General features: G+C 40.8%; 2 protein-coding genes across 2 annotated transcripts in view; one reads left to right on the forward strand and one right to left on the reverse strand.

Moving 5' to 3' along the window:
* Positions 1-8,536, reverse strand: part of HRAS (HRas proto-oncogene, GTPase) — a 69,504-nt gene extending 60,968 nt beyond the window's left edge. The window contains exon 1 of the mRNA XM_083602438.1: positions 8,514-8,536. The gene's annotated coding sequence lies outside the window, so the exon portion shown is untranslated. The remainder of the gene's footprint in view (positions 1-8,513) is intronic.
* A 186-nt stretch (positions 8,537-8,722) lies between these two features.
* LRRC56 (leucine rich repeat containing 56) overlaps positions 8,723-14,076 on the forward strand; it is a 37,636-nt gene continuing 32,282 nt past the window's right edge. The window contains exons 1-2 of the mRNA XM_083601666.1: positions 8,723-8,947; positions 12,798-12,970. Coding sequence (XP_083457792.1) covers positions 12,940-12,970 — 31 coding nt within the window. The 5' untranslated portion in view covers positions 8,723-8,947; positions 12,798-12,939. The remainder of the gene's footprint in view (positions 8,948-12,797; positions 12,971-14,076) is intronic.

Raw genomic sequence — 14,076 nt, forward strand, 5'->3', positions numbered from 1 at the left:
GAGTGAACTGCATCTTCTGAGCCCAATTCCTTCTCAAGAAAGGGCCCTTTCACGTTCTGAGGGGGGACTGCAATGTAAAGGATGGCTGGTTATTTGCAGAGGATGTGCTTCCACCAAGTCAATTCCAACCCTTCATCCATGAATATTTTTTCACGAGGTTCCACTTGTTATCTTCTATTGCAGATGGAGGAAGGAACTGAAATTAAAATGTAATGGCTTGGCTAAAGTCACCTAAGGAATTTGTGGCCCGAAACAGGTTTTGACCTGGACCCCTTCACCGCTGACATCCTCAGTCACTATACTACAGTGCTGTTTGAAGTCCTTGGTACAGATCAGGGCTGTATTGGTTCAATACCATCCATGTATCTTTAAACGAGATAGTCCCTGCTCTCATATAGTGTAAAGGCTATTCAGAAGCAAGTCCCATTGTGTTTAATGGGGCTCACTCCCAGGTAATTATACATAGGACTGCAACCTAGGAGCTTGCAATCCAAGCACTTCACTAAAAGATATCTCACAATCCTGCATAATTACCGTAGAAGCATGAGATTTGGCATTGGTTGTAGAACTCAGTCACACAGGTTTTCTTTCCCTGTCTTTCATCATTCATTCGAAGTGTGTTTCCAACCCTCTGGGCTGGGAAGATTGGCATGAAAGTTTGTGAGTGATGCCTGACAAAATCTCAGCAGCTGGGGCAGGACTGGGGAACTGATTTTACTTCCTTGTTCTGCCAAAAGGCTAACAAAATTACTGTACAATCCTGTGTATAACTTCTCGGAAGTAAATCCTATTGAGTTCAATGAGACTTATGTTCAGATAAGTTTGCATATGACTGCAACTTGGGCTGTAATATTATTAAACACTTATCTGGGAATAAGCCCCATCGAAATCAATGGGATTTGCATTTTCTGAACAGGCACACACAGGAGAGCACTGTTAATTATCTAAATATAGGAAGCCCATGCAAATATTGATAGTTTGCATAATTTGTACAGGTTACAAAATTTAGGTGTTTGGATACAAAATTTGAATCAAGTTTGCACAGAATTATTTTAAGGCCACTCTGGATGCCCTGCTTGTTGAGTATTCCTCCTGACTTGCTTGCACAAAGCTTACATGGAGGTTATATTATACAGTATCCAGTCTTTACTGAGCATTTGTTCAGATTTGCTTGCAAAGGCATTATACTACAATGAAGATTCATCCTGCATTCACTCTGATATGCCTGCAGAGTGCTTAAACGTCAAAATCAAAATTGGAAACAGAACTGTTAGACTCCAAAACTAAGAATTTGTCAAGAATGTATAACTTGCTGTTGAAATGGAACACTCAGGATGAAACGGTGAAATCTGTTATGATAAAATGGGCACAAGATGTTGGACATAACATTATGATGGCTGACTGGGAACAGTTATGGACCACAGGTATGAAGTTCACGGCATGTAATGCCCTAAGAGAGAATATAATGAAAATGATCTATAGGTGGTACATGACACCAGTCAAGCTTGCGAAAATTTATCACTTGCCCGATAATAAATGTTGGAAATGTAAAGAGACTGAAGGTACATTCTTTCACCTTTGGTGGACATGCCCAAGGATCAAGGCTTTCTGGGAGATGATCTATAACGAAATGAAAAAGGTATTTAAATATACCTTTCTGAAGAAACCAGAGGCCTTTCTCCTGGGCATGGTCGGCCAATTGGTGCTAAAGAAGGACAGAACTTTCTTTATGTATGCTACAACAGCAGCAAGAATACTTATTGCAAAGTACTGGAAGACACAAGATTTACCCACTCTGGAAGAATGGCAGATGAAGGTGATGGACTATATGGAACTGGCGGAAATGACTGGCAGAATCCGAGACCAGGGAGAAGAGTCGGTGGAGGAAGATTGGAAGAAATTCAAAGTTTATTTACAGAAGCATTGTAAGATTAATGTTAGAATGATGTTGGAATGAATTTATGTGATTTTAGCAGAAATGTTACAAAGATTCAGAAAAAAACAGACTGTTAATTGGTGAAAGGAGGGAAAGTAAATTTATATTAATATCAAGATAAATTTACAGGACAAAAATTTGAAAAGAGGGAAAGGATTTGCTGAAATGGATAAATGACTTAGAATACAAAAAAGGGAGGTGTGAGGAGGTCAGGGAAATAAGCTAATGAAAGAAAACAAATGGGAAGATTTGCTGTATTCTTTCTTGATTTTTCTTTTTGTTTAATGGATTTTAATTCTTTGTTCTTTCTTTTTGATCTTTCTTTTTTCTTTTTTGTATTTCATCTTTTTTTGTTTAAAAGGACGTTTTTCTTGATTTTTCTTTTTGTACTTTTAAAAACTTTAATAAATATCTTATAAAAAAAAGAGTGCTTAAACGTCTTCTCATTAGACATTTGTTCATCCCACACTTTTCAATGCATTTCCCCATCACTTTACAAACTGCAAGAAGCCAGATTATTTTTTAAAGAAAATTTGATGCATTAGGGTGACAGAACTCTTTAGTCTACTTTAACTACATAAACCTAAAGTTCTGGTATGTGCTTGAATCCCTCTTGAAAAATAGTAATAGTCCAGAGGAATCCTTATTCTGTTTTGATTTAAACACCCACACCCACCCACAAAATACAAACACACGCCTCTGCTGAAGGATATACTTTTACAGTCCTGCAGCATTTATCCATAATGTTTCACAGATGGGACACATGCTTTTCGCTCTGAAACCAAGCAGAGTGTTTTCAGAACTGTCCCTAAGGAATCTAACAAAAATAATAAGGTCAAAGTGAATTGGCCCTTAACAAATAAATCAAATTCTTTTTGACTTTCATGCATATAATTTTTATAGCACATGATAAATGTTTAAATCATTTCACATGGGCATCTGCGGGTGGAGGTCAGTGTCTGCACACATGCTTAGATAAACCATAATCCCTAGATTCCCAGCTTTCACTAAAAAAAGAAAAAGAAAAGGAGGTCTCTAGCACTTGTGGAACCCAATTTACGAGACAAAATGTGCATGCACTACTCTCATTAGTCTTGGGATACACCAGTCTGCTTACCGCTTTCAGTCTTTTAACCAATTAATTAAGTCTGAGCAGTGATCGACATTTAAGAAAGCAGATCTAGTCAATTAAACAAGACGGATGCTAGAGTGAAACACCTGTAGACCACATTGTCTTTATTTGTTTTTAAGCTTTTTATGATGATCTTTCTAGGTGCAGAAGTAATTGCTGCCCCATAAAAAAGCAGTCCTGAAATCCAGGATTTTAGTGACGCTGTGATTGGGGAATAGTATGTAACCTCCACCGCCTCCCCAAAAGAGGAAGCAGCAAAGACAATAATCCATGATTTTTCCCATTCAAGGTCTTTCCATACCCAAATGTTTATTCTTTATTGTAAACATTTTAAAACTTACTATACTAATATCAATGCAGATAAAATCTATCACTATTATACCCATATTGTAGAGGGCAGGAGTATGGCTAAGAAAGCATGGGTCATTCCTGTGAGATAACCAGCCTCATATAAGCAACATGCTTAAGTCTTATTAATGCATGAAGGGGTTAATATCATAGAGTAAGCTGTGCTGCCAGGCTTAGCTATGTCCACTTCCCCTCACCTTGGGAGGAGTTAGGTAATCAAGGCTTTATTCTCCTGGAGTCTGAGAATCTTAGCATGTAACGAGGTTTGAGCTGGTTGCTCCAACTCAGTCACATGGCTCTCACAAGCCACTCTTCAGTTCCTATACCAATGGTTTAGGAACTTTCACCACCTTGTAATTAAGCTAAGTTTTACTGCATATGCAACTTTTCTGAAGCACATGAATTTGGAGAGTTTGTAAGTTTTTAACTTAGCAAAAGTTTGGTCTTTTCCTATGCTGGCAAAAGAGGGATTTTTTTTTTGAAAGAAACATTTTAAGGGAGTAATTTTGAACTCACTTGGAGAATCCTGAGAGAACAGGATTAAACGCAGGCTACCTTATGAGTTCATAGCCAAGGCAAGAGCTGAATTAGGGACTTACTATCTTAGAAAAAAGTCACAATGCTACAACAGCTTCCCAAAGAGCTTTCTTAGAGAGATGCTGCTGTAAATTTCTGCTGAGCAATGCCAAGGGTGGTGTTTCTTCACAAGCATATGCATGTATGTCATACCACTTTGCTCTTATTCCAGTCCAGCCTTGTCCCAGCCATTTATTGTGAGCATTTAGGTTGCCATACACAACTTCTCCAGGGCAATTGGAAAATGACATCAACACATAGCTATTTTAGCTAGTCATGTTTGACAAAGATGATGATGATGAACAGGATAGAGGAATATCAACGTATTCTAGAGGAAGGAGAAATGTCCCAAGTCTGGCTCTTGGTTGATTTATTGGCGTTGACTGCAAAAAGGATTCAAATAAATAAGTACATCTCACATTTTCTGGTTATGGTAGCACACACTGATAGTGTGAGTCAACTCATTTAAAGGGCTATAAGCACACACACCACAAACATGGTTGCTAGGACAGACCAGCAGGTCTGAACTTTCATTAGAAGACAAATCATTGGAGCAAGAGTTACTTTTAGTTCTAATTACCAGACATTTATATACTTTATATAAACCATTCCTGTCAGAATTCCACCTGTTTTTCTAAAACCAAATTTAAGACTTTCAGACTGATAAACCTAATGAAGGATCATTTTCAAAATTCAGCCGTGAAGCTCACTAAGTGATGTTGGGCCAGTCACCTATCTCTTAGTCTAACTTACCTCACAGGGCTGTTGTGGGGACAAAATGGGGAGGAAGAGAACCATGAACGTCACCTTGAACTCCTTGGAGCAAAGGTAAATGGAATATAAATATAAATGTAATAATAAATAAATAATCAAAGCTCAATAAATTGTTATTTCAAGGCCATTACCCTGGTATAAAAACAACTTCATGATGAACACAAACTCCTTCCAGAGTATTTCAACCACAGATCAACATGCTTCTCTACAGAACTGTGAATGCCACACAACAGGAGTAACAACCACTACCATTGTGAAAATGTTTGTTGATTTGCTCAGGTTTCCTGTCCTCATCTGACTTGTTCAAGTGGCCCTGCTTTGAGCATGTGCAGTGTCTATGACAAATTCTAATTTGATTTTCTGATTGGGTCCTAGCATCACCATGACTCTATCAGATTCCCCAGCAGCCCCTCTGTGGGTTCTCCATGGGACAGATCCCTAACACTTAACACTATTTTCACCAGTGAATTAAAAGCATATCCCCCATTAATTTAGCTGTGTGTGCACATGTTACCTCCCCACTGAGCTACGTCTACAAGTGTCATAATGTACAGAGTGAAGAAGCTGAATTAATGCTCCTTGTTATGTGTGAAAATGCTCTCAGCCTCTCCAGCCTTTTTTCACATATCCACTTGGTGTGTGGCTACTTTACCAAGAAAACTTTTAGCAACTCTTCAAAGCAGCTCAAAAGCTGATCTGCTGCAGATATCAAAATTGATCATTTTGTCATATATATATTATAGGAAAAGCAAAGTGCTTCCTTTTATAATCACCTTGCAATATGATACAAGGACTTTGCCATGGCAACCCAGCTCATGAAACAGAATAATGTTGATCATAAGGTATAGGTTGCTATGGTGAGTAAAGCTGAGACTGGAGCTTTGCATCATCTAGCAAGCCAGGTTTGTGTCAATAAGAGCCCTTGCCAGGATGCACCAGAGATAGGGGTCAAGCTAAAAGGCTAGTTACCAACAAGAGACAAGGGTGGGTAAAGTGCAGAGCTCTTAGCACACATCTCCGCAGCCAGCAATTAATAATTTCCCCAACTTCTGGAAAGAATTTAGGCTTAATCAGAAGTTAGGAAATTTTTTTATTCATGAGCAGGTGTGATGTGGCACGGGAAAATCCTGTATGATGTTCTGTTTGTGAACGTAGAATCTACTCACTATGATGAAACAACAGCAACTCATTGCAGTGCAGGCTGGGTGCAGGGTGCAATGCAGAACTGTGTAACTTGGATCTGTGTTGAAAACTATACACAGCCCTGGGCAAACACTGTTTGTAGGCAGGAACAAGTTAACTATAAGACTACTTCACATTATGCAACACATCTGAACCCTCTAAAATGTTTCCCACCAATCACAAATGTTGTTATAATGCTTATCCTGTATATATGCAAGTTCTGCATAGAAAAGTAACAGATCCTCTGCATCTCTTGCATTTAATGGCCTTCAACTCCGCTGCCTATGCTCCCCACCCCTGTCTATGTTCACTTCTCTTGCCAAATCCCCCTTCCCCACAACAAACCCCCTTCCCTTTGTCTGGGGGAGATCTCCCACTTTTGTTGCACTGTAGCACAAAAATGCCCTTATTTATTTATTGCATTTATATCCCACCTTTTTCTCCAAGGAGCTCAAAGTAGCATACACTCCTCTCATGCAAGCCCCACAACAACACTTTGAGGTTGGTTAAGCTGAGAGACAGCAACTAGCCTAAGGTCACGCAATGAGCTTCATGTCTGAATGTAAAGCAGGGCAGTGGAGTATGTGACCTGAGGAAAAAGGTTTGAGGGCCAGAGAGAGGCCCAAAGGGCCACATTCAGCCATCAGGCTTGAGGTTCCCCACCCCTGTCCTATCTCCCATCCAGACCATGATGACAGAGGCTCTTTCCTGTGAGTAAGGAAAAGATCAGCAATAGGTAATGCATCACAGCAGCCATTACACTCTAAACTATGTTTTTTGAATTTCTCCTGATCAGCAAAACTCCTTGACACGAAAAGGAACTTTGTCAATTCAGGTAATGATTGGATTGCTGCCCCTTATAAAACGTATGACTAAGATGTTCATCTGATGCTGAGGCACTAACACTGAGTAATTTCCCAGCACTCATTAGTAACACTTTTTTTATTTAAGAAAAGAAAGTATTAGCTATAGTTTCCCCGCAGTAAGCTCTTTAATCATCACAGCTTACTGGCAGAGGGATTTGTGGAGTAGCTTATATGATCACAAAGAGAATTAAATGCATCACGCTTGCTCTGTATCCTGCTAAATGATATATTATAGGAGGAGACTGAGACTGCTGGATTCCCATAAAGTAAGACGTATATATGAATTTCAGAGTTGGTATCCATGTAATATTAGGGAGGATTTTACAATGGTGTTATGCGAGTCCCACTCTGCATCTATTAACCTAATATTGCCCTCATTCCACAGAATACATGACAGAGCATTTAACCATTCACCCTCAGCAATGCTGTGTGTTTCAGGCTATCTAGAGATATGTAATAAAGGTGCCAAGCAAGCATACATGGGGACAGTGGGGAGCCACCACAGAAAAGGCCCATTCTTGTGTTGCTGACCTCTGGACTTCTCACAGAGGAGCCAGACAAAGGGCCTCAGATGATGGTTGCAGGGTCTGGGTTGGTTAATCATGCTATACTGTATATCCACACAAACACACCCTTATTTTCAAGTCATTATCTTTTTTCACTATCTTATTGTTTTCAGAAATTCAGAATCGGCTCTTTAGCTTTCTCAGGCCATGCCTATCTTATTCAGTCATCTGAGCGTGACATAATTTGTCCTCTATTGCAGCTCCAGAGGGAATTTGCTTTATCATCCTACAGCTTTACTGTCTACAGATCTTACAGGCTTCTGCATTCCCTTGGAAAACACCTCCCTGTGGTATTACACAGTGGCAATAATTCAGAGTCTAAATGACTCTTCTGGGATGCTGTGCTAGCAAGTTACAGCTGTTTCTTTAATAGGCTGCATGAACACGCACAGAGAAAAAGAGCAGGAAAAAGAAAGCATATCTTAATGCTTGTGTTTGTGAGCACTCTGAAAGAGTTGTTCCAACATAAAGTGTGATTTTACTCAGAGATTTCTTCTCCTTTAAGGCTGTGGATAGGGGTTTCATGGTCAATTTCTGTATTACATTTTTGTACATGCAGACACCCATTTATGTATGTGTGAACAACCACACATACCCTAGCTTGCTTCAATGCATGCTAGGGAATGGATGTTGCATAGAGAATGGCTTCCCAGTAGGTATATGTGGAGAGAAAATAATAGTACAACCTTCCAGGCTGTAAATTTAGGCTTGTGTATTTGATCTAAAGTGTAAGTACAACCTTACACGCACGACCACACATTTGGAGCACGTGTACCAGGATAGCAACTGCTATTGAGGAAAAAGGCACTCCTACAAGCCTGTGGGGATTTTCCCTTACCGCGTTTTACAGACTCTCATATTAGACCATTCATTTCCTTCAAGCAACGTACAGCTCCCTCTTCCCAGCACCCAAACTGCCCACCTAATCGTCTCAATCATGCGGTTTCCATACAGAAGATTCTTGATCAGCTTTTCGTAGCCCGCAGGAAAGATCTTCCTGGAGAAAAAGGATAAATACACAACCCCTCCGATTTAAAGCTTGCAACTCGACTGCACACTTATCCGGACCAGGACTATCCCGGTTGCACCAGCGCAACTTTCTTCCGAGGGAACACGCTTCAGACGTGACCTACCCATAGCCAGCCTCCTCCACGCAACACCTTCGGGGCGAGCGGAAGCCCCCAAACGTTCTCCGCAGCTCCTCCTCCCCTCACGCGCAAAGCGCCGCCGCAGCCGCTTCTCGCCACCAACCCGGCCCGGAGGCGGTGACTGGCTCCAGGGCCCGCCGTGCTCATGACTATGTAATGCGCGTATTCAAATCGAGCCGTTGCCGGGGCAACCCGGGGCCCTGTTACTCACGCGAATCCCTGGAAGTACCTGAGGAGGCAGCGCGGGCCCGGGAACGGAGGGAACCCAAGGCTCTCTCCTTCGCTGGGGCTTTTTTTGGCGGGAGCAGCCCCTTCTCTTTCTGTCCTTCTCTTACTCTGGGGGTAAGGGAAAGGGGAGGGGCGCCACCTTTTTGCAGCCCGAGGAGACAAGAAGCCGGTAGGCGAGAGACTCCACCCAGGTGGGTGAGAGGCGGGAAGGGACAGGAAGAAGGTGCCGCCGCCCCCTGCACTGTTTTAACAACTCTTGGTTTCAATATTACCTGGAAGCTTTGCCCCTAAGACTTGATAAGGGACATGTACTCTGCATATTCGCGGCGAGCATCCTTACTGGGGCCGAGTAGTCATGCTTATTTTGTGGGGGGTCCTCTGCTAGCATGCTTGTTGGGGAGCAACCGCATTGAACACAGCGGGGTTTCCTTCTGAGTAAACATGCAAGGGATAACACTGCATGGCTAGAATCCTTTGATCGCTTGCCTAGGATGTTTAGATCGAATCATAGAGTTGGAAGGGCCCATGAGGGTCATCTAGTCCAGCCCCCTGCAATACAGGAATCTCTTTGCCCAACGTGGGGCTCAAATCCCTAACCCTGAGATTAAGAGTCTCATGCTCTACTGACCGAGCTATCCAGGTGGGAATGTCATTTCTTGTAACTTGAATCCATTGCTTTGGGAGAAAATGGCTTAGTTCACTGGTTTAATTCCAAGTGGATTCAGGTGGAATCTTAAGTGTGCATACTTTTTAGTAAGGATGTTGCAAATGGTAAGGCTTGCTTCCAAATAAGCAAGTTATTGTTTACTTCTTGTTAGTGATGGAGTTGATATATGCTTGCAGTTCATATAGCTACACCAGGAAGAACTTTCTGACAGCAAGATCTGTTTGACAGTGGAATAGACTCCCACAAGAGGTGGTGGACTCTCACCTTCCTTTTAAAGCAGAGGTTGGATACCATTTGTCATGTATGACCTAGTTGAGATTCCTGCATTGCAGGAGGTTGGACTTGATGACCCTCGGAGTCACTTCCAACTCTACAATTCCATGATTCTATGGCTCAAGCAAGCAAGCCATGCTGTAAAAGTAAGGCAAGCACAAACATCCTTCCTTGGGGTCACTAAGACAGTCCTTTTTGACTTCAGATTTGGCATCAGTTAGCCTGAGTGATCAAAAACCCATAGGTTTACTTTTGGGAAATTTTTAGATGCCAGCGGCTAAATATGTTTTGAATAACTTAATAGTGTTTGGTGTGTGTTTCTGATGTGTCGTATTTTTTGCACCATAACACTCACTTTTTTCCTCCTAGAAAGTAAGGGGAAATGTCTGTGCGTGTTATGGAGGGAATGCCTACGGGTGGCATGCCTACAGATTTTCCTCCTCTAAAAACTATGTGCGTGTTATGGTCGGGTGCGTGTTATAGAGCGAAAAATACGGTACCTTCAGAGCTGTCTGTCCCTTTGTACACAGAATTATCTGTCTTTTAGCATTTGCCTCTTTTATTTATTGCAGGAAAAACTTATCAGGAAGATAAACAGTAATAAATAATAAACCAGTGGATTTGCTTAGAGAAGATTGAATGGATGACAAATAAATGGAAATAGAATAATAATTCAAAAGCATCAAAAATGTTAGACAACGGATAAAGACAGACAGAAACCATAGCACTTGTGATAGAAAAAACAGCTTTGTGTTTGAAGCCCAAAGCATATTTGACATAAATACTTGCCATCATATTGGTGATTTTGCCATTATGAACAGCAAGAAGAAATAACTGGAGGTAAATGCAATTCAGGAAATTCTGGACAAATGCATTACTGATGAGGCAACTGCCTTCATATTATTTATACAAACTATTCCTCATACCATTTTATTTCTTGTTTCTAAAATGCAACAGAAAAAGTTGCAAAATGCATAATGGCATTTAAACATACATGTTTTGCAGACTGACTTGGCCTTAGATTCTAATGTACGTTGCCTGAAGTTTGCAAATGGAAAATTCCTGTCCCTACTGTGGCACTGCCCCTCTGCAACCAACTGTGGCCCTTGAAAAGCCTCACTGATGGGCTAGGAGACATCTTCAAGCAACATAGGATGGGATGTGGCAGCCTCCAGAGGGATGGGGTGGGTCCTAAAACAAACATATCAGATGTCAAAGGCCAGGGTAAAGAGGTGCCTCTTCAGCATGCAACAAAAGCCATACAATTTAGGTGCCAAGCATGATAATAATGTATGTGAAGTACTTTTCATGTACTAAAGCAATATGTAAAATACTTTGCTGCTTCCTCTGCAAATTTTAAAGTTGGGTTTGGATTTTCTGATCTAGTTGACTGAGCTACGCTGCCAAAAACAAACCCTAACAGCCCGCTTTTGTGAGTGTTTATTAAAAGTGTCTATTAAGGGGCTTATTCCCAGGTACATAGGATGTACATAGGATTACAGCCTAAACTAGGGAGGGGAACCCTCAGGAGAGAGTTTCAATTAGTCTTTCTCTCCCTCCACCTTCTCCCACCTTCTGTTCTCTCTCACCCTGGCACTCCTCCTCACTGCTCCTAAAACAGATGGGCAACCTTTTTTCTGTCAAGGGCCACATTCCCTTCGACTGCTGATCTGCTGGGAGTGGGCAGAGACAGAATTACTGGTACTTATGATGGACATTCATTCAGAATAAAGACCACCCTGTTTCAATTTTCACTGGCTACCTCAAAATAAAAATTCCTAATCCTTTACAGGTCTACTCAAGTAAGCCCCACTGTGTTTGATGGGATTATTCTTGAATAAATATGCAGAGGATTTATTTATTTATTTAGTACAACAGACCAATATAGCTAATGTTCTGGAAAGCAAGTGAAAAAAATCCTTCATGATTCTGGTGTGTGTGAGTGTATTCAGAAGCATAGTTATTTGATATTAGATAGTGAGGTGGGGAAAACTTCTTTTCTGGAAGCCAAACAACCATGAAAACGTTTTTTAAAAAATAAAAAACTCATCAATTATCTTTAAAAAACTATCATGTGTTCTGAAATGACATAATAGAAGGTAGGGCACTTAAAAGTCAGGAAAAATAAGGAGGAAAGGAATGGAGAGGAACGACCTCTGATGTGATGGAAGAATGAGGCAGTTTAATGGGGCTGCATAAAATGTGGCCTGCAGGTTGCCCACCTTGACCTTGAAGATGGGAGTAAGCCAGGAAGGACATCTGCCATCAGCAAATATATATTCAGTAATGGGCCAGCTTGTGAAACAGTTCATTATGATATTCATCATGTAAATGCCCTCCCTAGCTTTGTTTTCCCTCACCTTTTAGAATTGTATTCAAATAACAGTTCTGACATTGCAGGATTAGAGTTGTATAGAATGCATCCTGATACATAAATGTGGGCAAAAATAGTTTTTAACATTAGGGACTGATTGGTGTAATAGCAGTTTCCTGGTGACATCATAGTAAATCTCAGCTGTCGAAAGATTTTTTTTTCCAGAAGAGGTTATCTACAGGGCACTTTTGCTAAATTACACTTAAAATGGCATTCACAGCTTCCCAAGGAGCCAAACCCTATATACAGTCTATAGCTTGCATAGATTTTCTTACTTTTTATTTAGTAGTGCTTAAACAACTGCTATTGCCTGGGAGTGTGGACTGCAGCAAAAGTCTATTGATTAATTTAGACTACCAAGATTTTCATCAAAGTTATATTTTGGAGCTGAACTGTAGAAAGGATAAGTTTGATTGTTAATAGAAATATTTGTCAGAATGGGTGTGGACAAATTATCAAGTGGACAAATTATGTATTTAAATGTGCTTCAAGCTTCAGGAAGGGAAGAGGAAGGGGAAAAGTTGTTGAAATATATTGTTCTACAGTATTACTTTGGCAATCAATGCTTTTTTTAAAAAAAAAGGTTCAGGTGTAAGAGCATTTAGAGCAATAATTTCTTGAATGTCCAAATTTGGCAGTTGCCAGGATACTCTGAGGTGCAGAAGTGGTGGTGGTGGTAATTGGATTGATAGTTGAACTGATCCAATTATAAATTGCTTTTTTCCAGAGATTAACACCAGAGAGAGAGAAAACATCTTTGTACTGAAAATGGAAAGAGTGCTTGCAAATTGACCTGCTTGCTGGACAGTGCTACATCCGTTACACTCCTTTAGTTCTTCACATGCTTCATTTGTAGAATCTTGTAGTGGATGACAAGTGCAACACTTCAGTTACTTCCAGGTTAGTCACTAAAACACACTTATGTGTGGGCTGCTCTTGAAGATAATATTGAGAACTTCAATTGGCTGAGAACATTGTGGCCAGATTTGTGCCTGGGGTCAGCAGGATGGATCATATTAGGCCAAGTCCTGCAAAGCCTCTAAGTGGCCTGAGAACAGCATATCTCAGCAACCACCTCTGCCTGTATGAACCAGCTCAAGCCAAGCGCTCAGGTTCTCAGACTCTCCTTGTCTTGTCTTCCCTTGGCCTATGGAAGAGCTGGCGGAGAACAAGAGAGTGGTCTTTTTCGTTGTGCCTAAACTATGGAATAGACTCATTAGGGAGACTTGCTCTTTGCCAGCTTTTAAGTAGGCTTTTATCTTATTCCATTTGGCTTTGTTGTGGCTAGAGCCTCTGCTGATGTTTTTAGCTTGCTGTTGCTGGTATAATTTTATGATGCTATTTTAGCTGCTGATCTCATTTATTTATTTATTTTTGAATACCTTATATTGAGATTTCTATAACAACTAAATCAAATTTTTGTAATGCAATAACAAAGAAGAAACATAAAAAGCAAGTTATACCATAGAGTATGTACAAAGTGACTAGATGACCTTTGTGGTCTCTTCCAACAATTCTATGATTCTGTGATTCTATATCAACTCTTCTGAGCTTACAGACACTTGTGTGCCCACCAGTATTTCCTATGGCACCTACAAAAGGTCTCTGTAAATATCCCCTAAAAATCTATGTTGCATGAGCAATTGTTTGCTTTTGATGCTCAGCTTCTGTTTGCACTGGCTCAGCCTCTCCTACATTGACCTCACCCCTTAAACATGAACACATTTAATTGGATGCCAGAACTCAGTGCTCACCCTCTTTCTCCATTTGAACAAAGGAGAGGTGCAAAGAACTTACGTGTGAGTGTGGTGATGGCCGATGTAGGGGTCTTTTTTCCAGTTGATGGGGGGCAGGAGGTGGGGCATGTCCTCACAATATTGTGGTCCTGTCTCTTTTCTGCTCTTTTAGATGTGGCAGCCATTTTGTGTTATGCCATACCCTCATAGCAACTATTATGTGACTGGCATTTGGCAGACTTTATCAGAATCCCAAATGTTCCCAGTGAC

The sequence above is a fragment of the Podarcis filfolensis genome (assembly GCF_964270895.1).
Source record: "Podarcis filfolensis genome assembly, chromosome: 1".
NCBI classification, from domain to species: Eukaryota; Metazoa; Chordata; class Lepidosauria; order Squamata; family Lacertidae; genus Podarcis; species Podarcis filfolensis.